Genomic DNA, 24,512 nt, shown 5'->3' on the forward strand with positions numbered 1-24,512 from the left:
ATAAAATTCCCTTATTCTCACAAATAGTAGGAAAAAGCACAAAGGAAAACAGCGCATGCGCAGTAAGAATTCCACCCGTACTACGGCAATAATGTTGAAGCAGCTTTCCAACACAAGGTCCCAGACTGCCACAGTGACACTCAGTCTCAATCAATGAGCATCACAATCAGCGAATGCAAAGATGCTTATGAACTTGGAACATCATCACAAAGATAGTGATGAACTTGGAACATCATCACAAAGATAGTGATGAACTTGGAACATCATCACAAAGATAGTGATGAACTTGGAACATCATCACAAAGATAGTGATGAACTTGGAACATCATAACAATTTCAAGTCACATTGCAGCTATACTGTATGTTGAGTAATTTCTGAATGTTTAAGATATTAAAGTCTCTCGAGAACTTCTAGATGTCAGAGTTTCTATCACAAAGGAAGTCGAAGAAAAAAGCAAAGGTTCATGATTTAATGCACAAGTATTACTTAATTAACTTAGTAAATTATTGCATGTACACAATTTAGTACAAAATTACAAAAACTTGAAATACATGCAAAATGTTGCATTTGGCAAACGACAGTGCAGTGGTTTCTGTCAAGCAATGTAAGTCATACCAAATAGTGTATAACACATTGATACATCATTGATCTGATGAACACTTACAGAATCATCCTATAGTCAATATATTGAAACTCCCGGCCCGTACTACAAGCTTATAAATCTCACACATGCACAAATTGTATGGTTCCATTATCAAGGACACAGTGCCAAAGATTACTGACAATGACACAATAAGTCAAGTTCAGAAGAGTAGAATGATATAGATAATATGATTCACAAAACCTTGATATATGGTCAGCTGATCTCTTTCCCCATCTAACACTCCCTTGAACAAATAATGACCAGACATTTTTCCCATTTCCAAAATTTATTTTATCCAAAAAACCATTTCCATAGCAAAAGTACTCTTTACAAAATATCTTGAATTATGAAACATTTACATAGAACCACCACACTGTATTCAAAAACTATCAATGCACGGCAGAGTTGCAGGTTTCAAGATAGTTCAATAATCCAACTGAATGTCCACAGAACCTTCCCAAGTATTAAATGTCATTTTTTTTAATCACCATATTGCCTTCTACTCTTATAAAGTCAAATCTAAAAAGAAAGTTTGCACTGAGTATGCAGGTTTCATGGAGTCAGCTACTGGAATTGGAATCACACAGTATGAAAGACATGCAGATTTTTATCATTTAGTATGGACTCTAAAAGTTGGTTGTTCAAACTGACACTCAATAATCCTTGTGGAATACGCCCTCAAGAGGTGAATCTTTGAGTTTATACAATACCTAGTGTTGACAGTTAAAGATGACACAAAAATGCATAAGAGGTTTCAGTAACTTCAGTCAGCAATTGTACTAAACTCAAAAAAGATAAAATGCAATATCTCACAAGTTTTTTAAGTAGTTTTCTTGAAATTTTAAAATCAAACTAAACAAACTCCCAATTGGTACCAATCTTGACTTTGCAAGGTAAACTATTGATGCACAGATCCCACCAAAATATACACTGGCAGATTTTCAGCATTGTTAAATATGGTATCCTTGTTTGTTTTGGTATTTGCTGTATTGAGTAATAATATGAATAATGAACAAACATAAATTGAATTCTGAAAATTAAGTAGACTGGTAACAATAAATATTATTACAAAGAATGCTAAACTTTAACCAACCACTGTATTGACAAAAATAATACACTTAGAACAAAACCAAAAGTACAACAGTATATTGCTACAAAAGATGTCTCACTATGCACTGGCTTTTATTGCCTCTTTATTGTTCTCTGTTTCAGCAAGTCACACTTACAGATGGACTTGTCACATTTCATAGTTTGCTCTATATGATTGGCAGAGAGGTAAACCTATCGTAGCAAAGCTGCCGTCTTTCATGAGTTGAAATTAGCTGCTGAAATAATGAAAGACAATTTCAAGACACTACCTGAAGTAACCTGCTCTATCTTTAAATATGTTTCTAATTTGAAAGTCTCTTCTCTGAAATTTATTGCAATAGCCCAATCATGTGCACAGCAATTCAAACTTACAGCTGTTGAACATGTTAAGAGAAAACCTCATGATTTCTTACATTGATCACAAAAGTTATGACAACATTGATACTTTATGCATGGAGGTAATAGACGGATTTATGCCAAGAAAGCTAACAGACATACCATATCTCTTAGCATCTTATCATTAACTAAATCAACAGATAAAGCTTCTTGACATTCTGAAATGTTGTGATGAACTATGAGAAGATTACATGTACCTAGACGGGAAATGTATGGTTCAGCTTCATCTTTTTAATTCCTAGTTTAAAATAAATGTGTATACCGAGACACAAAGATAGTAACAGTGATCATTTCATGATCAAAGGATTTGTAGGAAAGAGAGGCTACAAACAGGTTGCTGAAAATGAGAATTCCAACTATGGCTAGAGTACATTTGTCTACAGAATTTATGCAACTAATTGTTACTTCAGGAATCCAGCACAGAGATGAGCCTGAAATAGTTTGATAGACAGAACACAGCAAAAGATAACCTACGGAGGGACTGTGCCTACAGAAATGGTAGCAGTTGACTGAACATTTTCACATTTTTAAATACATGCTCCTTTCTGTACGCTGTCACTTCTATATCTGTACTCTGGCAGCAAAAAGACTATCTTACAGTGCTTGTATGACAGAGCTCTAATCTGAAAATAAGCATTTCTGATATCACCTGAAAATGCCTTGAATGATCAGACTGCAGTACACATATCGGCTAGTGTTGCTGTCACTGACTGGAGTGATGTGTATAATTTGAGAACAAAAGGGACTCATGGTGATACAGCACTGAGCTGTTCAGTATTGGGTTCCAGTATGATAACTTGATAACGCTATGTATGATATGACATTTAATCCTCAGTTCATCCATGTATGTACATAAAATATCAGATGCAAATCTGAACCTTTCATTTGCATACTGAAAATGTCTTTTATGATCTCAAAATATATACTGTTCTGAACCTTTGGATGGTGTTTGAAGTGTTGGCATAGCCTCAGTGACAGTCTGTTCCAGTTTACTGTATCCCTCACCGCTCGGTCTTCGTCTACCATTCGTTTGTCTACCCTCTATTACTATAGCAACAATCTAATGGTGAGGAAAGAGAGAACAAACAAATAAAGAGTACATTTTATGCATCTGATGGCTCTTGGGTCAACTTTTGGTATTCACTTCCACTGGCTCGCTTCCTATCATTTCCCCGATTCCTGCCTTCAATAATGATTGCAACAATCTAGAAAGAAGAAAAAGACGCAACAAAGCTAGCGTTTTTACGATGGGGAGAAAGAAAAAACAAAACAAAAATACCAAAATGGTAATGAATGCATTAGCATGCAACATTCTGTTGGCATTCATTTTGTTAAAAGCTAACATCATGCATGGACTTGTTTTGCTGAAGAATGTTATATTTATGTAATCAAGATAAGTTTCATGTAAATTTATTGATTCAAATATGCAAATGATAAGAGCTATTAAAGATATGCATAGCATTGTCTACATGAATGTGAATGAGTGACATGCAAAAATAAAAACAATTGCATACTGTACTGCTCTCATTAGTATTTTAATGTGCCAACACCTCATACAAAATGTGCCAACACCGCATACAAAATGCACAAAAAGCAGGCCATGCATATGCACATGCTGCTTAGTGAATTACTGTGAGAGTAGGTAGGAGACTTGTGTTCGTAACCTTTACCAGAAACAAGATATCTTGTAATATGAATTGTGAAACTTGACACACACTGCACTGCAGCTGTTGATATCTCATAAACTGAATATCAAGTGGTAAGCTGAAACAGGAATTTCATTATGGCAAAGCACTTCATTACATTTCAATGTGTATACCAGTGGGAAAAAAGTGATTTTCCTGTGTTGGCTCTACACTATGATGGTGTAGCTTGGTCCAATAAGTTGGCCTAGCTAGCAAGGTTTAGTTTTACTAGACATTCAGCTTTGAGGGCCAAGCTAGAACATTGAGAGCACCATCATTGTATGGTTGAGATTAGAAGCTATGAAGTGACCAAAGGGCTGTGAGAGTTACCTAGGGTTGTGAAAGAGTTACCAAGGGGGTTGTGAGAGAGTTACCCAAGGGTTGTGAGAGAGTCTACCATACAAGTTTGATTAAAAAAATTAAGAACAGCTGATAGAAGAATAAAAACTGTGCACTGAGATTGGGGAAAGAATCTAAAATGTGTATCATCATCAGATAACACTCCCCCCCTCCGGCCCTACTGCCAAATATGTCATGTATTATTTTCCACAAAAAATGTAATATGTGATCAAATAACAAGAACCAATACATAGTCACCGTAATAAACTTATGATGGTATCAAACTTCACAAAGCTGTAAATTTCAATTTGTAGTTTTGGAGTTCAATACATTGACTTGTACATGTACAGTTTAGTTACATAAAGCTACAACTTTGACATGAACTGTTGATGAAAATCATCAACAATTCACATGAAATGCCATGAAATTTTACTGAATTGGAATACACCGGCCAGCATGTACATTATATACATAACTTTTTCAACGCCAGATTATAAGGATATAAACTTTTTCATAAATAATTTGTGTAAGAACATGTTATGTTACCAGTTTACTCACTGTGTAAACTAAAATTTAGAGTCATACAGATTTTTTCTTGTTTTGGTAGCCATGTGATAGACAATAAACTCAATCACACTTATATATACAGCTACTTTATAAATCTAACATGCACAATACACATGTAACTAATAGCAATGCATGCACATGACAAATTACAATCTATTTGATGTTCACAACTAAGCTGGTAAACTTGTCATTTTGCAAATTAACATCTCATGCTGTAAGGTCAAACACGTTTTTTATTGAAGATACATGTCACAGAGATAGCAATGACATGAGTGGGTCTAGTAGTATAGCAATGAATAGATGGTGGTACAATGTACATGTGTAAATGATCTGACATGACACCAGTGAGTCTAGTACATGTAGTATAGCAATGAATAGATGGTAGTACAATGTACATGTGTAAATGATCTGACATGACACCAGTGAGTCTAGTACATGTAGTATAGCAATGAATAGATGGTGGTACAATGTACATGTGTACATGATCTGACATGACACCAGTGAGTCTAGTACATGTAGTATAGCAATGAATAGATGGTGGTACAATGTACATGTGTACATGATCTGACATGACACCAGTGAGTCTAGTACATGTAGTATAGCAATGAATAGATGGTGGTACAATGTACATGTGTACATGATCTGACATGACATCAGTGAGTCTAGTACATGTACATGTAGTATAGCAATGAATAGATGGTAGCAGAGTGTACATGTCTAAGTGATCTGCCAGATACATATTAGGCCTTCTTGCCTTTTGAACACAAAACCCAAGGAAGAGGTAATGTTTCTTTTGAAAAAGTTACAACAAAGTGGCGTACCAAAACTTGCCTTGTTGCTAAAGTAGGCTTTATTTAGCAACAATGGTGTAACATTGTACAACTTGTGTGCTCTGTAAGTTTATGATTTTGTGATTTGGTATAAATGATACCATTGAAGAGGATGATACTGATGACAGTGGGCTTTAAATCTACACAATTTGTAAAATACATTGTGTACCATACAATGTGGATCTTGATTGACAGAAATTTCATTTGCATTTACTGTACATGGTCACAATTGTTCAGAAGCTTGCCAGTGCAAAGGTTGTGTACATAAGTATATTTCAGGTTTTTATGTCTTATTTACAACTGTACATGTGTGAGAAATCTGGATGAACCAAATTATTTCCATGATCTCATAGCACTGTTTAAATTCTTATCTATTTCACAATAAGGACAAAGTTTGAGACAGCTATCAACTGGATTTTATCCACTGAGTGGAATTGAAAGTTGTAAACTTGTCCAGTTTCGTAGTACCAGTATTTACCTATCTATGCAGATACCAGTAATATTCCTACATGTATATAAATCCATGCTTGTATTGAAGTACATGTATGTTGGGAAAAGATTTTGGAACACTCATGTTTTGACAATACTTTTTCTGATCTGTTGTTTGTCTGGGCTCTATTTAGAGCCTTACAGAGTAAATACAGTTTTGACACTCTTTGATTTTTATGAAAATGGGAAATTTAAATTTTTGCCAAAAGAGTCATTTTGAATGTGAAATATCATCAAACTTTAGGTACCTAGTAATTTGTATCTCTAATCCCAAACTGTGCACAGTAACCTCTGAGTTTTATTATTAATTATGAAAGGCAATGGTTTTGCTTTACGAAAGCTTGAGCAAAAGTTTAACACTTTCTATTACACGGCATGTGTGTTTTTAACAGTCATGCCAAAGCATTCAGACACGATAGCACATCAATGTTTGCAACGTACAAATAAAGAATCTAGCGTATTGAAACTGTACATCTGCACATGGACTTTAAGAAATTGTAATTGTGATGAAGGCACAATAAAAGCCATCCTAATCTAGCGATAGATTCTGATAGAAATTTCACTATTCTGTAGTCTATATCTACATATCTCCTAGCAATTCACAGCTCTAAGCCAAAGTATCAGTAAATGGTGCTACTTGCTCATAGACCAGTGAATTTGCTTGCTAACATGATGGTATCACATGCTAACCAACCCAAGTAAAATCTTGCTTTGTTCATAACATGTTTATCATGCAATACATAATCACATGGAAATGCATATTCAAAAGCAGTACCTGCTGAATGTCAGCAATCTCTACTGCTGAGACTGACATCAATGCCACATATTGTGTTAATCACACAGGAAGAATTTCAATTCATATTAATATCAAATACTAGTGTGCTTTACAAAGTGGAATATTATTTCCATAAATTTAAGGTCACTGATTTCCACAGAAATGTGAACAAACACATTCAACAGATACCGTTCGAATTTTATTACAGTAAATTCTGACAGACCTTAAAAAATTCACTTACCTTTTGTTTATTGTGATATAACACATATGCACCCATGACAAGGATTATTGCTGTCAATGAATACGCCAGGAAATGGTGATTGGTTGGTTCTTCACTGATGTAAGTATGGAAATCACCACCCTGTTGGTAAGACCACAGTAACGTAAAGTCATTAGAATACAGTGAATCTAACTTTGTCTGTTCAAATCCCATACAGTACATCAACGGTCTGTAACATGACATAGACTGCTGTGTCAGGGTACACTGGAAAAGTACCATTCAAAATGCTCTGAAAGAAAAAAAGTAAAACTTTTCTAACTTTCAGTAGATGTTTCTATTTTTTTGATGCCCATTGGAATTAAGGTAGTATGTGCCTCAAAAGTGAAAGACTTGAAACTTTTGCCCTTTTAACAATTCTCTTTCAAAATCAAGAATAAAAATCGGGGGTCACTGTGCAAATTTTGGTACTAGAGAAACAAGTTACCCAAGATTTACTGATTTTTAAAATTCAAAGTGGCCACAACCCCTGTGTTAACTCAATGGAAAAAAATAAAATTTTTGAATATCTAAAAACTAAGCCAATGAAAAGTTTCTTACATCAAGAGCTTTAAAAGGAACCCACACAAGTGGTGTATCAGAAAGGAATTGTAAAAGTTTGAGTGTGCGAATATCTGTCCCAAAGGCGTGTTCTACCTCGAACATATGCCTCTTGCCTTGCTTTACATTGTTTTGTACCATTTCATTTGATACAGTGTCATTTTAGTACCCTGATTAAAATGAAAGAAATTACAGAGATGTCTTTCTATAACCTTGGATTACAATAATTTTATGTTACTATTTGTACATGCTGCTAGCACATGCCCAAAGCATGATTTGCAGATTTGGTAGTCAGCATGAATGTACAAGTACCAATGAAATAATGTTATTAGTTGTTTTATACAGCACATCATACCAGCTGTTACCATTGTGCCAGTCCATAGCAAACAACAGCTGATGCACACACGTTTTAGGGTACATTTACATGTCTACTTTGATATTCATATTGAAATAATTTCCAAACAAAAGAAATGCAAAATAGACTATTTCAACATGTAATTACATTTGTTCATAACCAAGTCACTGATTAGTGCAATGCTATGATTACATGTATAAATATCATGTTTAACTATGGTCGCCGCTCCTTCTCTGCAGCAGCTCCTGTCCTTTGGAACTCTTTGCCCCTGGACATAAAAACCTCTTCCAGAGAGCATTTTCATTGTAACTCTAAGCGCCACTGAGCATTGTTTAACTTTGGATATTAGGCGCTATACAAATTTTCTAGATAGATAGATAGATAGTTAGATAGATAGATAGATAGATAAAATGTACACTGTACATATACTGACCCAATACTGTCATGTCATTTGTTCATCAACAGATGGATGCACGCACAGAACAAAAGCTCCACACCATAGAAGTCAAATAAAATTCTAAAGAGATTCAGAATTTAGCATTGTCTCTTTTCCATTGTCCCTATCTGTTTGATTTTGCTTGTTGATAGACTGACTCAATATGTCCTCTGTCAAATACAATTTTTCAGTACTTTGAGCCAAAATAAAACTATCAATCCAGACTTTTGTCAAAATGTTTGTATCAGTTGTGTATCTCCTGGTTGTGAGGCAGCTGTGTGGAATGTATTAAAATCTATCAAATTGCTAACAACCTCTGGAGCAAGAAATTTGCATTAAACATTATGCTAATTTTGGTGGTGATATCACTCATGGTACAAGAAAGTATAGATGAATAATGCATAGGAATAACTTACACTGTCCCCTTGGGGTATATTTTCAGCTGGTTGTACATATGGTGGTTGTCCAAAGGCTGGTTTACCACCTTCCATTTCATTCAGATTATCAAGTATGCTATTGCCAGCGGAATCACTAGAGTCAAAATCGGATTCTGATTCTTCGGAATCTGCAATGCTGTCCTCTGAGAAGTCATTATCACCTCGAGCAAGACTGCCTTGACCTGTAGTAAATGGCTGGGTAAACTCCGGCTCTCTGCTTGGTCCTCCAAAGCCTGGTAAAATGTTATCTGGACGATCACTATCTGACCCTTTGTCAAATAAATCTTCAAGATTCTGCCCTTGATCACCTTCAGGAAGTTCCTGACCATATGGAAGCTGCTGTTGAATTGTGTCCCCTTCTACTTGTTGACCAATAATGTTTGTATCATACCCATCTCCTGTTGCACCTTGCTGATCAGGTGGCATGTATGCACCTGGGATCTGTTCATATCCGTTTCCAGTCCATGTCAATGCAGGTTTTGCACCAGTTTCTCCCTGACCTGGTGGCACCACATTATCTCCTGGAATAAGCTGTCCAATCTCTGTCTGTCCGTATCTTGTATCTGTAAGATCGGGTTGTTCTACGTTCTGCCCTGGAATAAGCTGTCCAGTTTCTGTCTGTGCATATCCTGTATCGGTAAGGCCTGGTTGTTCTACATTTCCTGGAATAAGCTGTCCAGTTTCTGTCTGTCCATATCCGGTATCTGTCAGGCCTGGTTGTTCTACATTTTCTGGAATAAGCTGTCCGGTTTCTATCTGTCCATATCCAGTATCAGTAAGGCCTGGTTGTTCTACATTTCCTGGAATAAGCTGTCCAGATTCTGACTGTCCATATCCGGTATCAGTGAGGCCTGGTTGTTCTACATTTCCTGGAATAAGCTGTCCGGTTTCAGTCTGTCCATAACCGGCATCAGTAAGGCCTGGTTGTTCTACATTTTCCGGAACAAGCTGTCCGTATCCGGTATCAGTGAGGCCTGGTTGTTCTACATTTCCTGGAATAAGCTGTCCAGTCTCTGTCTGTCCATATCCAGTATCTGTTAGGCCTGGTTGTTCTACATTTCCTGGAATAAGCTGTCCAGTTTCAGTCTGTCCATATCCGGCATCAGTAAGGCCTGGTTGTTCTACATTTCCCGGAACAAGCTGTCCAATCTCTGTCTGTCCGTATCTGGTATCTGTAAGATCGGGTTGTTCTACGTTCTGCCCTGGAATAAGCTGTCCACTTTCTGTCTGTCCATATCCGGTATCGGTAAGGCCTGGTTGTTCTACATTTCCTGGAATAAGCTGTCCGGTTTCTGTCTGTCCATATCCAGTATCTGTCAGGTCTGGTTGTTCTACATTCCCTGGAATAAGCTGTCCAGTTTCTGTCTGTCCATATCCGGTATCTGTCAGGCCTGGTTGTTCTACGTTCTGCCCTGGAATAAGCTGTCCAATGTCTGTCTGTCCATATCCGGTATCGGTAAGGCCTGGTTGTTCTAGGTTCTGCCCTGGAATAAGCTGTCCAGTTTCTGTTTCTCCGTATCCAGTATCAGTAAGGCCTGGTTGTTCTATGTTCTGCCCTGGAATCACCTGTCCAGTTTCTGTTTGACCATACCCGGCATCAGTCAGACCCGGCCCAGTTTCAGTCAATCCTGGTTGTCCATACCCAGCATCTGTCTGGCCAGGTTGTGGGTATCCAGCTTGGTTCTCTCCTAGTAACTGGGTGTCAGCATCTCCTTCAGCTTGGTCATAGCCAGTGTTTGTCAATAATGGTTGGTCATTATTCTCGACAGGTACAGTTTGTCCAACCTCTGCAAGGTCTGGTTGTTCAGCATAGACACCTGTACCACCTAGCTGTTGAATTGCAGTATATCCAACATTTTCTTCTTCCTCAGCAGGTTCTTCTAAACCACCATCTACATAAAATATTTCAAACAGACAAATAAAATGTACTTAATACAGACAACGTATCAATTGATTTTTTGTTACAAGTTTTACTTGTGACTTATATTATGTCCATTTTCTGTATAAATCGTGACTATTCGAGGGCAGGTGTATCTGATTAATATAAGGTTTATACATAGACCCTTGAGAAACTCGAGGGTCTATGGTTTATACTGTTATCTCAATAACAGGTATCCTGACATGCCAAACCTTAATAAGATAGAGGCAGACGTGACAGATGTACATTATGGTCCACATATATTCATATAAGGAAAATAAAAAATATTTTTACTCACAAACTGGAATGCTGATGAACTATTCACGTTCACTACATGCATGATATTGTCATACATATTGATTACCCATTACAAAAATGTGTTGTCACATACCTTATTTATGATGTATCCCCTCATATTATACATGTATATATCTTTGGAGGTAGCAAAGACATGCCAGAACGTGTCATCCACAAACCCACTGACATATCACAAACTAAGTACCACTGTAATAGCATACATGTACCAAACTAACTACCAAAAACACCAAAGTGCAAACAAACCAAGCTTGCCAAGGAACAGATCAATGGAAAGATTCTATCAGTAATTTGTCTTGTGGTAATAGGGCAATATCAATGGTGGACAAGCTTAAATGTGTGAACCCTCTCTTGTTTTATGGATAGGGGTAAAGAAAGAAAGAAAATATCGCAACATGGGTGAAATAGTGTTGATGGTAATGTAACATTTGATTTCGATTACATTACACAAGTACTCAGCATCCACAATTGAAAGATAGCTCACAATAAGTAGTTTTTTATTCTTCCTTTCTTTCTCTCCTTTTTTCTGGTGTAGACTGAATATTTAACCAAAGTTGCTAGGGATTATGCACGGTGGAAATTCTAGGAGACACCATCAAGCAATATACTTGTTTTAGGAATGGGAAATATGAACATGCAACATCATATTACAAAGCTCAGTCTCATGCTGTGTTGGTGGAAATATTAAAGCCAGGGTATACTAGGTACAGGCATTACACCCTACGGTACAAGCAGATTGGTAGCTCCACGTTAGGGCGCACTTGAAGAGCTGTAACGCTTGTCATTTCTAGAATGTAGCAGAGTATGATCATGACATCCCTATGTAATAAAAGAGGAAAGTAAATTGTTTATTTGAATTTAAATTTCCTCGACATGGATTGCATGCATATTTATGAAACGACTGAAACCTTAGGAGTCAACGTTCACGTAGAGATAAGAACAATGTTTTCGGAAAGGGGTATAACATTGCATTCATTACTCGCGATAGAATTACATTCAATAAATACTGAAATTCACGTTTGAATAATATAATATGCTCTGCGGAAAACAAGAGATATCTGCAGGCAATTTTAAATGTTTCATACCGTAGGGGACATGTCCAGTTTGGGTTTCGACAGGATTCGCTGTGTCTCCTACATTACCACTGCGTGCATTCACAGAGAAATCAAGGGCAGAACAGACACCGTGTAAGGGCTGTCCTAAGCCGCATAACTTCTCACAACTTTGGTTTAACGGATCAGAAAGGATATTGATGGTCGAGTAATGGAACAACCCCTTCCATTCGTCAGTTAACATCATCGATCGAATATCGTCACATAATTCTCCAACGGGCTTATTTTCCGTTTCTTCCATTCTCTGTTCTACCGAAGGGATACTTGTTTGACATAATGGCTTACTAGCAGTAAAGAATGCAATACATACATCCGAAATAATGTTGAGAGGGTTGTATGGCAAGTTACAAACTCGAAGTTTATCCACCAAAGTTTGGCTGTACAAACTGGGCGGCGGAAAGACACACTGGTTTCCTTGCCAAAATCGGATCGATTCGGAGCGAATATTCCAGTCTAACTGACCTGAATCCACTTGTCTCTCTACCGGGGAAGCACTTTTCAAGTCCGTGAAAACAACGCAGAAAATCAGAGCAACGAGAACCGCTTTCCTCCTGAAGGTCGCCATTTTGGTCGAATACGTGGCTGTCAATGTGTACGCAATAGTATTTATATTGCTAGCCAACGCCGGAAACAGTGACGTTGCAGGAAGGATATGACCCTAACTTTCCGATGGGGGCGTTGTCGTAAACGCAATATATTAAAAGCTTCAAAGTTCGATTCGCTTCAGTCCTCTACCTCCATGTGTTCTCAGTGACTTTCGTACGTAATAAAGGTTTGGGAGGCTCTTTTTTGTTAAGATAAAGGCTGACCATTCAGTGCTCGCATCACATTCCAATATGTAACACTATAATAATGCAAAGTGGACCATGCAATCTTGAAGAGGAACTGCCTCCGACAAGAGAACGCAGGATAGTCCCTAATCTCATTCCCACATGTTACCACAGCGTGTGACGCATCGACATATTCCATTTGTGTAAATTCGCGGTAGGATAACTGCTCCCTCTTTTACATAAATCACAAGGTGTTACTGCTGTGACGTGGAACTGAGCATGGCATGGTTTTATCACAGTCGCTTGGTGGGCTATTCAGCTCTGGGACTATTCGCCCCATAGACGAGTGTACAGAAGCGAGAACACTCGTCCATGGGTCGAATAGTCCCAGAGCTGAATAGCCCACCAAGCGACTGTGGTTTTATGGCGTAGTGCGAATGGCATACGATTTAAATCTTTCAGAATTTATAAAATGCGTCATTTGTAGATACTCAAATTCAAAATCAGTGCTTGAACTTTCGGGCACCACCCAATGACTGTGATGTAAGCACTGCAAAAATGTCGCCTCTACCAAAACACAGGTAGCAATGGATGTCCCATTTGTCAATATCAAAATGTGGACGACAATCACTGCAAATTGGTTGCAAAGATTTGATTACATGATCATGTGTAAAATTTATACTTCACATAATCTGAGCTGATGAAAGCTTGAAACATTATAATTTCGAGATGACTTTTTTTTAATCTCTTTTTCGATCTTGTAATTCTTTTGTTTTGTATTTCATTTTATGCCAATGTCACCTATGTGTACAGGGCTAAATTAAATAAATAAATAGATAAATAATTAAACACGTTCCCATACAAACCAATGAGAATCACATTACAAATAATATTATAATTTAATATTGTCAGAGCAGAAAAAAATCACCATAGTCATGCACCATATTAGAGACTTCATTATTTTAAACATGATCTGAAAGAAAAAAATATCTGGGTATCATAAAATTCCATTTAGTAAAATGGTAGCCATACATTCTCATATCCTTGATTTTCTTTCACTGATTGTGACTAGTTCAGCTGAACCAATTTATGTATTGTGCTTTTTGGATGTCTGAATGGAGATATAATTTAAATTCATTAATTGTACCAACATTACTTAAAGCCCCACTAGCTGTAACTCTTGAAATTTGTTGACCTCAAAATATCTTCCTATCCTCTCCTGGTTTTCTCTGAATTCTGCCTTATGAAGGGATATGGGCTTTTACTACATTAGGAAACCATTCCTTTGTGAAACATTTGACATGTAAATTCACATTTTCACGGTCATTGTGATTTCCCACCATTTTAAAGAATTGGAAATATTCACATTCACCCCTATATGCATTACATCAGACTACTCTGTGCAGTTCATGTGAAGATTTCAGTGCAGTGCATCAGTAGTATTTGGCTTTTCCACATTAATTGGGTTGCTCCGTTTAATTGCAGTGTAATCTTTATCTTGTTCAAAATAGCACATAAAGTCCTGGCGGATGGCTAATAAAAGTGTATATACACACACCTAATTCTCACAAACTTATTTTCACTTGAATTTGAAAGTAAAATCATAAAAATAACGCTAAAGAGGGGCTTTAACTTTCATGTTTCATATCTTCTCTATTATAAGCATGTCTGGTTTTAAACCAAATTTATTGTATAACTCATTGGAGTGGTTTGGTATTAAGACTATATTCACAAATCACATAATATGTTTAACCGCTGCTGAAGGCATTAGAGTCTGTATGGAAAGAATCATGGGAAGGGACTAGCTATACCAGAGGGTAAGCCTGGCCACTCTATCATAACAGTCCAGGGATGATCAGTAATTGGAGATATCGCAAGAGACGTCACCATTTCTGTAAAAGGAATTTAGAAGCTACTATTTAACATTAAAAAGTTGAGCTGAAATTTCAAAATTGAAGTCTTACAAAAATTTGTTTTCACCACCGGTGATTTCGTTTCTGCATACCCTGCCAATATCACAAACTAAGAATTATGAGATCTTTTCATTTTGTCTTTGCAAAAAACACTAAAATGCAAAAACTACACTGGACTCATCAAATACACATTCTATATTCCATTTTACAGAACACACATTATTTCCTTGACTGTAATAACTTTAATATTGCTTTCACAAATAAACTCTTCCAGTATAAAAGGCTCTTTACAATTCTCTCTACATAAATTTTTTAACCATATAAATTCTTCTGTACAAAAAACTCCAATTGTATAGAACATCATCAGTGAAAAAATCCAGTATTACCTCAGTATTTTAGAGACAACCAGAAATGTATATACTTTCACTTGTTTATTCATAATTAATTTAAAACAGCTACGACAATAATCATGTGCAACATCACCATTGTGTGATTAGTAATTATTACAGTTTGGTATTTTACATAGTAGAATCAGATGCAGGGCAGTAATGCTTTTTAAGTATTTTTATTGTGTGTGCCATTATATTTTACACTAGCTTCCTTTTGGTATTTAGAAACTTCAATTATATAGTTTCTCAACAAAAATTACGACAGCAAAGTTACTGTAAACAGCTGGACTTTGAGACTAGTGCAACTGTCAAGTAATTATGTATAAAATCAAATTCAAGTATTTCTGAAGATGTTAAGTAAAAGCACTTTCTCATGCACTGATATTACTATGTGACATTGACACTATGATATTAAAGCTACTTCAGGAATGTTTGTACAGCAAGTAAATGATCCTGCAAAATCATATAGCTGTATGTTACAATTATTTTGAAACTAAATTTTCCATGCTATGGATAATTAATGGAAGGCCAACACTGGAAATATAGTTTGAACAGGGACATGCTCAATGCAGGACTGTAAGGGGAACGGTACAGCCCTGACTACAGCTGTGGATTTTCCAGTCTAAGATGTAACCATACAGCAAAGTTTAGACCATAGTAATACTGCTAGACCGTTTTGTGTCTGGTATTATAATTTAGGAAAAGTCTGTGGATGATATTCAAGTGTACAATGACATATTTCTTGTTTTTCTTTACTCATAATACAATTAACTTTCCAAGGATTTTCTTTGTCCTCCCATGTGTGGATTGTTAAGACATCCCCAGGTAGAGACTCTTCAATGTACAAGACTCCTATCATTTTTATCCGGTACTTGGCAATGTCTGCAGTAAAGAAAGAGTAAGCATTTTGTTGCATGGTGATACAGTCTTCAGCAATCCTGACATATGCAGGATGAGCTATGTGTCCAAACCTGTCAGTATCGCTGTATGAAACATTGTAAGTTTGTTGAAATGTCTCAGAGGGGATGTTGGTCAATCTTGCCATATACTCAGGTTTTGGACCATTTACTGCTGAGCCATACATGTCACGATGCAAGCTTGGTACTCTTACTGGTTGCCTGGTTGACATATCTGCATTGATGCACTGTATGCATCTTGTTGCTAGGATACTCCCATCACAAGAATCGATCGCCTGATTGAAAAAACTGAAAGAAGTGTTTCCTAAACTTGAGAGCATGTAAGTGACTTGAACTGAACTTGAGGGCTGCATTCTTGCATGGAATTCCTTGGAAATATGGCATACCTGAGACCGAGCCAAAATACTTCCCAATTTACTCCAAGCAATGTAGTCATAGGGTGGATACACAATCACTGAAAATGGTGACTCAAACAGACTGATCACACTCCAAGGGCTGATGTTACCTGCAAAGTCACAAAATTAATATTACAAATTTGATTGATATGGTGCTAAGTTTGACAAAGTGAACCAAAAGTGATAACATACTTGTATATTCCAATACAGCTTATATGTTGGTATCAGGCATTTGTAATTGTTGTAAACCAAAGGTAAACAACATTGTTATAATTGACTACTCTATGATTGGGAAGTAACATTAACACAAATCTACGCAGTATAGGTAGCAACAAAAGAACAGAAAATTTTTTCTGCGAAAAACTTGCATGTTCCTGAAAAATGTGATGTTCTCTCTACAATTGTGCATCACCACAAACTTATGCTTAGTGTTTTATCCATATTGATACAAAGAATATTTGCAGCAAAAGTCATGTCACAGTGCAAATATTTCAAAGCTATGAAGACAGTAGGCTGTCTTGCATCCCACGATACACAGCAGACTACTGGCATATATTGTGATGCTAGATGATGATGTGATGTGATGCCTGACAAAATCTTCACGCACAGTGTTTCTCATGTCACGTTACCTAAATGCTTTAATTGACACCGAGTTGCGAGGCGTCAAAATTGCATGTAAAAACATTATCCAGTGACGCACAGTGGTTTAGTGAGAGTCCATGGTGTGAAGCACAGTTGCGAGTGGAGTGATACGTACCGGCCGCCGCGTACTATGCATAGAATAATTGCTCGTTTCGTCGAAGATACAGCCATTTGATTTCCTGACTTTCTTTTTCTCAGGCATATGTACACACGTCCATAGGGCGCATAGTCCAAGAGCGGAATAGATCACAGGGCACTGTGCTTTTGACCCCTGTTTTTTGACTCCAGCACAACTTTTGACCCCAAGATGTACAGAGTTGTTCTCTTTAGCAGTTTGAACTGTCCTGTGTACACCTGTACCAAGGTGCGCGTGGGATATGCCACCAACCATAGAGTAAAAGTACTATGCGCGTCTCCTGCGCCAACCTATGGGGTGAGATTAGTGCCAAAACAACTGTGTTATCATTATTTTATTATGTTTACATTATTTCGTTTTGTCATTTTCTTTGCATTTTTATGTTATTATGTTAACATCTTTATTTCGTTTTCTCATTGTGTTTGCATTCTTATTTTGTTATCTTTACATTTTTATTTTATTGTGTTTACATTTTTATTTCATTCCTTCATTTTGTTGGCATTTTTATTATATTATGTTTACATTTTTATTTCATTCTTTCATTTTGTTTTCATTTTTATTATATTATGTTTACATTTTTATTTCATTCTTTCATTTTGTTTGCATTTTTACTATATTATGTTTGCATTTTTATTATATTATGTTTGCATTTTTATTATATTATGTTTGCATTTTTATTTCATTCTTTCATTTTGTTTGCATTATTATTATATTATGTTTTCATCTTTATGTCGTTTTTCTTATTTTGTTTGCATTTTTATTATGATATATTTACATTTCATTTCTAGACATAATGAAATAAAAATGTAAACAAAATGAAAGAACGACATAAAAATGCTAACATAATGAAATAAAAATGCAAACAAATTAAAATAAAAAATGTAAACATAACGAAATAAAAATGTAAACAAAATGAGAAAATGAAATAAAAATGTGAACAAAATGAAAGAATGACATAAAAATGCTAACATAATAAAATATAAATGCAAACAAGATTAAAAATGACAAAAAATGCAAACATAATGCAACAAAAATGCAAACTAAATGAAAAAACGAAATAAAAATGTTAACATAATGAAAAAAGAATGTCATTTTTTAAACATTATTTTTCTTTTACCCATTTTGCCTGAATTTCTACTTAAAAATGTTTGCATTTCTATTTCGTGCACTCACTTTGCTTTCATTTTTTTTATATTGTGTCGGCATTTTTATTTCGTTCACGCATTTTTAAAGCTTTTTATAGCGTTTTCTCAGTGTTTATCTATCTCATTATCATAATTTATGTATCTCCCTAGCCTAGCGCCGAAAGTTCGCTTTCCTGTTTGTGTGAAATACTGTTATATGCGTTCGCTATCATTTCAGTTTGTAAGGCAGATTGTGAAATTTGCAGTACTACATGTACTTAAAAGCAAGTCCCTTGATCTTATTTCACGTTTTTGTCAACCAAAGTTTAACCATGGACGTACCACAGCATAAAAATGTACTAAGTTAAAGGGCAAAACACTAGTCGCCGTCATAGCCGCCATGCCAGCTGTTCATGCGCTGGTACTGGGAGACATGCTACTCTGAACAGTACCATGACATCTGTGGCGTGTCAGGCGCTTAGTAAGGCCAGCAACTTGCTTTAGACAAGTGCTTTCGGTAGAAGGAACGACGCTAGTAGCAGCAATAATAGTAACCAACAGGCCGTGCTTCGGCTTTTTCTGATATGTTAGCTGTGTAGAGATCTACATGTGGCGCAGGCCTGAAGAAAACGCGGACATTTTGCTGTGAAGAGAAAGGGTCGCACGGGCGGCGAATTTTCTCTTATCCCATGGAGATGGATACGATGCTATCTACGCTAAGGAAATGGTCGACGGTGTGTATTTTCGACTGGAAAACGACAGTTTAATCATAGAAAGTAGTCTGGCGTCCCCTTGTCTGTGGTCACATTCGGCGAGATCGTCATGGAAACGTGCAAGATGGCGGCGGGTATGAAGGAAAGCTTCGTTCAGTCTTTATAAACCGTTGTTTTTCAGTTTTAAGTATACATGTACACTGTCGACAATGTCGTTAGCATAGATGGCATCGCTGATGACCAGGCAGCTAGACTATTGTAACATTTCCATGAGGTAAAGGGAAGACTCGGCGACCGTTTCTGGGCACAGTCGATGTGTGCAAAATTTCCGCGTTTTCTACGGATGGAATTGTAGTCCTACCGGCCACCGCTACAACACAACCAACGCCGTGACGACATAAAACTGGCGCACGGTCCGTGGGCTGCAATTATTGCAACTACATCTAATTTAAACCAACAACAATAATGCGGCTGTTGAGGACACAAGTAACCAGGGACGAGCTGAGTAGGTATTTTCGCTCAGAGTCGTACTCATCATCAAGTGCGAGACAAACTGTCATCACATCATGCCTACGGAGTCGTCCAACTTGACATCACATTTTGACAAGATATACGGTTCCTAAAAGTTCTACTCACGAGAGCAAGGCCTCGTTGAGAAAAGTTACACATGCCGGTAAATGAAATGGCTTTTAGGATGTTGAGTTTTTGAACATTGCGTATCCCACAATCGAAAGTGCAGGAGGTGTAGAAATTTGCTGAACATTTCGAGGTTCTAAAACACAACACTACCTTAGTCTCGAAGCTGGTTTGGCGAAGTTCAATTTAGGGAGCCTTCAGTAATTACAGGGGGCGGGGGAAGCGGGCGAGGGTCACTTTTTAGAAAACAGTTCAAGGGGGAGGGTCACTTTTTATAAACCTATCTGGGGGGAGGGTCACTTTTGACAGAAGCTGATTTTATGGCCAAAACTTTGATTGTCCGTTTGATATTAAATCCTGAATAGGAAATCACCAACAAAATGCGTACACATTATCCACAAGTTTCATAAGCAAAGAAGATGCAGTGGTATCCTACATTAAACACCTTGAACAGTTAAAACTGATAAAAGACAAGCGACAAAAACATATGCAACAGGTGGAAAAGTGTCTATCGATTATCAAATGTACATAAATGCAAAGATATTGCCTGTTTTATATTGGAAAATTTGTGCATAGTTCTCTCATAGACTACCCATAGACAGTAAATCAACTTTTCAGTGAAATTCCAAAATCAAATTTCTTGCACAACCATGGACGCATAACCACTCTAGTTTAATCAAAAACATTAATATAAATAATCAAGCGCACATACATGCACAGATTTACCTAGTTTTGTATTGGAAAAAAAATTATTCATAGTTTCATCATAGACCGCCATGCAAAGTGAATCAACATTTTGGTGAAATTCTAAAATCAAATTTTTTAAACAACCATAGACTTGTAACCACTCTTGTCTAATCAAGATCATTGATATCAATAATCAAGAGTACAAAAATGTAAAGATTTGCCTATTTTTGTATTGGAAAAAACTATTCATAGTTTCATCATAGACACCATGGATAGTGAACCAACTTTTTAGATGAAATTCAGAAATCAATTTCTTGTACACGAATGCACATTTTACTTCCCAATTCAAGCACAGTACATTTAAATACATTATCAAACATATATAATATACATATATAGCATGTTTTGTGGGGGAAAATTGTCAATATAGTTTGCCTGATAGACTCCATATATTATGATTTGATATTTTTGAGTGAAGCACTAAATCAGCCACATCTTGCCTTCTTATAGTTGCACAAAAAATGGTGACCCTCCCTCAAATGTATGAAATACCATATCTATTCATAAATTCTTGCGTGATAAATTGCGACTGTCCCTCCAAAATCACAAGCCCTCCCCTCTGTAATTTGTCCCTAACATAACAATTGAACCAACTGTTATGTAAATTAGCTGATACTGTTTGAGTTATTCCTGGGGAGAATACCACAGTGGTGGGGGGGGGGGTCAAGTTTTAGAATGTTGGACAAGGGGGAGGGTCACATTTTAGGGAGGGTCACATTTTATGGTACAGGTGTGTGCGAAATTCCCCCGGACCATCCCCCTGTAATTACTGAAGGCTCCCTTAGCTGACACTAAGGAAAAGTCAATTCAAGTTGGAGTACAATAAGTTCATTTTGACAAGCACCTAAGCTATCATACATATATTCCAACTAACAAACTTGGGATGCTGATTGAAGGAAATCAGCAATTTCTAGTACTAGTTCCTAAGCCGGTGTCAAACTATTGGAACCAGCCATTTTGTTAAAAGGATTGTGGGATAGTTCTACAAATTAAAAATGTTAACATAATGAAATAAAATTCAAAACAAAATGAAATAAATAAAAATGTAAACATAATATAATAAAAAAGCAAACAAAATGAAAGAATGAAATAAAAATGTAAACTTAATATATAATAAAAATGCAAAAAACATGAAAGAATGAAATAAAAATGTAAACATAATATAATAAAGATGCAAACATAATGAAAGAATGAAATAAAAATGTAAACATAATATAATAAAAATGCAAACATAATGAAAGAATGAAATAAAAATGTAAACATAATATAATAAAAATGCAAACATAATGAAAGAATGAAATAAAAATGTAAACATAATATAATAAAGATGCAAACATAATGAAAGAATGAAATAAAAATGCAAACATAATATAATAAAGATGCAAACATAATGAAAGAATGAAATAAAAATGTAAACATAATATAATAAAGATGCAAACAAAATGAAAGAATGAAATAAAAATGTAAACATAATATAATAAAGATGCAAACATAATGAAAGAATGAAATAAAAATGCAAACATATAATAAAGATGCAAACATAATGAAAGAATGAAATAAAAATGCAAACATAATATAATAAAGATGCAAACATAATGAAAGAATGAAATAAAAATGTAAACATAATATAATAAAGATGCAAACATAATGAAAGAATGAAATAAAAATGCAAACATAATATAATAAAGATGCAAACATAATGAAAGAATGAAATAAAAATGTAAACATAATATAATAAAGATGCAAACATAATGAAAGAATGAAATAAAAATGTAAACATAATATAATAAAAATGCAAACATAATGAAAGAATGAAATAAAAATGCAAACATAATATAATAAAGATGCAAACATAATGAAAGAATGAAATAAAAATGCAAACATAATATAATAAAAATGCAAACATAATGAAAGAATGAAATAAAAATGCAAACATAATATAATAAAAATGCAAACAAAATGAAAGAATGAAATAAAAATGCAAACATAATATAATAAAAATGCAAACAAAATGAAAGAATGAAATAAAAATGTAAACAATATAATAAAAATGCAAACATAATATAATAAAAATGCAAACATAATATAATAAAAATGCAAACAAAATGAGAGAATGAAATAAAAATGCAAACATAATATAATAAAAATGCAAACATAATGAAAGAATGAAATAAAAATGTAAACATAATATAATAAAGATGCAAACATAATGAAAGAATGAAATAAAAATGCAAACATAATATAATAAAGATGCAAACATAATGAAAGAATGAAATAAAAATGCAAACATAATATAATAAAAATGCAAACATAATGAGAGAATGAAATAAAAATGCAAACATAATATAATAAAAATGCAAACAAAATGAAAGAATGAAATAAAAATGCAAACATAATATAATAAAAATGCAAACAAAATGAAAGAATGAAATAAAAATGTAAACATAATATAATAAAAATGCAAACATAATATAATAAAAATGCAAACATAATATAATAAAAATGCAAACAAAATGAGAGAATGAAATAAAAATGCAAACATAATATAATAAAAATGCAAACATAATGAAAGAATGAAATAAAAATGTAAACATAATATAATAAAGATGCAAACATAATGAAAGAATGAAATAAAAATGCAAACATAATATAATAAAAATGCAAACATAATGAAAGAATGAAATAAAAATGTAAACATAATGAAATAATAATGCAAACATAATAAACTTAAAATGCAAACAATGAGAAAACGAAATAATGTAAACATAATAAAATAATGATAACACAATTGTTTTGGCACTAATCTCACCCCATACCAACCTCTCTCTTAGACTGTACCATTGTATTGTAGGGAGGACACGGGTATGAGGGATGAAGGGGTGGGTAATTTTCATGACAAGTCACGTTATCATTATTCATTATTCTAACTTGGGCTGTGTATTATCAAACGAGGAACATTACTACAGAGACTGGAATTTTGCGGCAACTACCAGTCACTTACTGCAACTTTCTTGTACCAAGCTATTCACTGAGCTGAATTAGGTAAAGATTTTCATGTGGGCGAACGGGTGGACACCGGTTTTACCAGGATCAATCATCCATTTGCAGTATTATGTCAGAGACATTTTTACATCCTTTATGAAGAGATATGACGTTCAAAAAACAAATGTACAATACATTTTTTCTTCGCACACGTGTCCCTCAAGACATGCACAAGTCCCTCACACCCTCGGCCTTCCCCATAAAATCATGGTATAATCCTGGGGTATCTCAGCTCCATTGCCCAACATGCAACACCACCGAGAACACACGGTGGGGTCAGCACCCGTGATCGTTGAACTTCCGCTGTTTACTAATCACAAGAAACTCTGAATATTACATATACAATTTCGAAGCGAACGACATCGACAACTTACCAGCTCTGCCGAAGTAATGACGAAAAATGTGTTCAAAGCGACATGCAAAGTATGTACTTGTTGGATCGTAAGCTGTCACTTTCATTGTTGCTGTCAGGACAATATTGCGAACGGTGTTCAAATGCACAGAGTAAAATGCCCTCTCTCTTTTTTTGCATATAACTCATTGACTTCACTGACCACGCCTTTCGCTGACCACTCTGACTGATGCCCCTTGAGCTGACTTGGACGCCCTCATCGGATGATGATCCGGCACAACGCGGACTTGGAAGTCATAGTTCAACATTGGGAAAGAATAAGGAAAAGAGGATAACAGCATATATATATATATATATATATATATATATATATATATATATATATATATATATATATATATATAAACCGTACTCTCTGTGCCCAAGTTCAGAGGTTGCCATAAAGCCATTATGGTGATAACCGGGAGGGCACATTGTATACATTTTGTATATATATATATATATATATATATATATATATATATATATATAT

At 35.4% G+C, this 24,512-nt stretch overlaps 1 protein-coding gene and 1 long non-coding RNA gene across 6 annotated transcripts; both read right to left on the reverse strand.

Moving 5' to 3' along the window:
• Positions 1-911: 911 nt before the first annotated feature.
• On the reverse strand, positions 912-12,851 carry LOC139122482 (uncharacterized). Of its 4 annotated transcripts, none has more exons than XM_070687880.1 (4): positions 12,667-12,851; positions 8,839-10,751; positions 7,056-7,175; positions 912-3,189 (listed from the first exon to the last, which is right to left on the reverse strand). In XM_070687880.1, exons 1-4 carry the CDS (start codon positions 12,767-12,769, stop codon positions 3,043-3,045), a joined length of 2,283 nt encoding a protein of 760 aa, XP_070543981.1. In that variant the 5' UTR covers positions 12,770-12,851; the 3' UTR covers positions 912-3,042. The 4 variants fall into 4 exon arrangements, with proteins under 4 accessions (XP_070543981.1, XP_070543982.1, XP_070543979.1 ...); XM_070687881.1 differs by having other exon boundaries at positions 912-3,334; positions 12,667-12,837; XM_070687878.1 differs by having other exon boundaries at positions 912-3,334; positions 12,178-12,819.
• A 2,261-nt stretch (positions 12,852-15,112) lies between these two features.
• Positions 15,113-24,192, reverse strand: LOC139122483 (uncharacterized). Of its 2 annotated transcripts, none has more exons than XR_011549480.1 (3): positions 24,003-24,192; positions 16,580-16,698; positions 15,113-16,158 (listed from the first exon to the last, which is right to left on the reverse strand). It is a non-coding gene; the product is annotated as an uncharacterized lncRNA (long non-coding RNA). The 2 variants fall into 2 exon arrangements; XR_011549481.1 differs by lacking the exon at positions 24,003-24,192 and adding an exon at positions 17,346-17,621.
• Between the last annotated feature and the right edge of the window lie 320 nt (positions 24,193-24,512).

The sequence above is a fragment of the Ptychodera flava genome, chromosome 22, assembly GCF_041260155.1.
Source record: "Ptychodera flava strain L36383 chromosome 22, AS_Pfla_20210202, whole genome shotgun sequence".
In the NCBI taxonomy this organism is placed as follows: domain Eukaryota; kingdom Metazoa; phylum Hemichordata; class Enteropneusta; family Ptychoderidae; genus Ptychodera; species Ptychodera flava.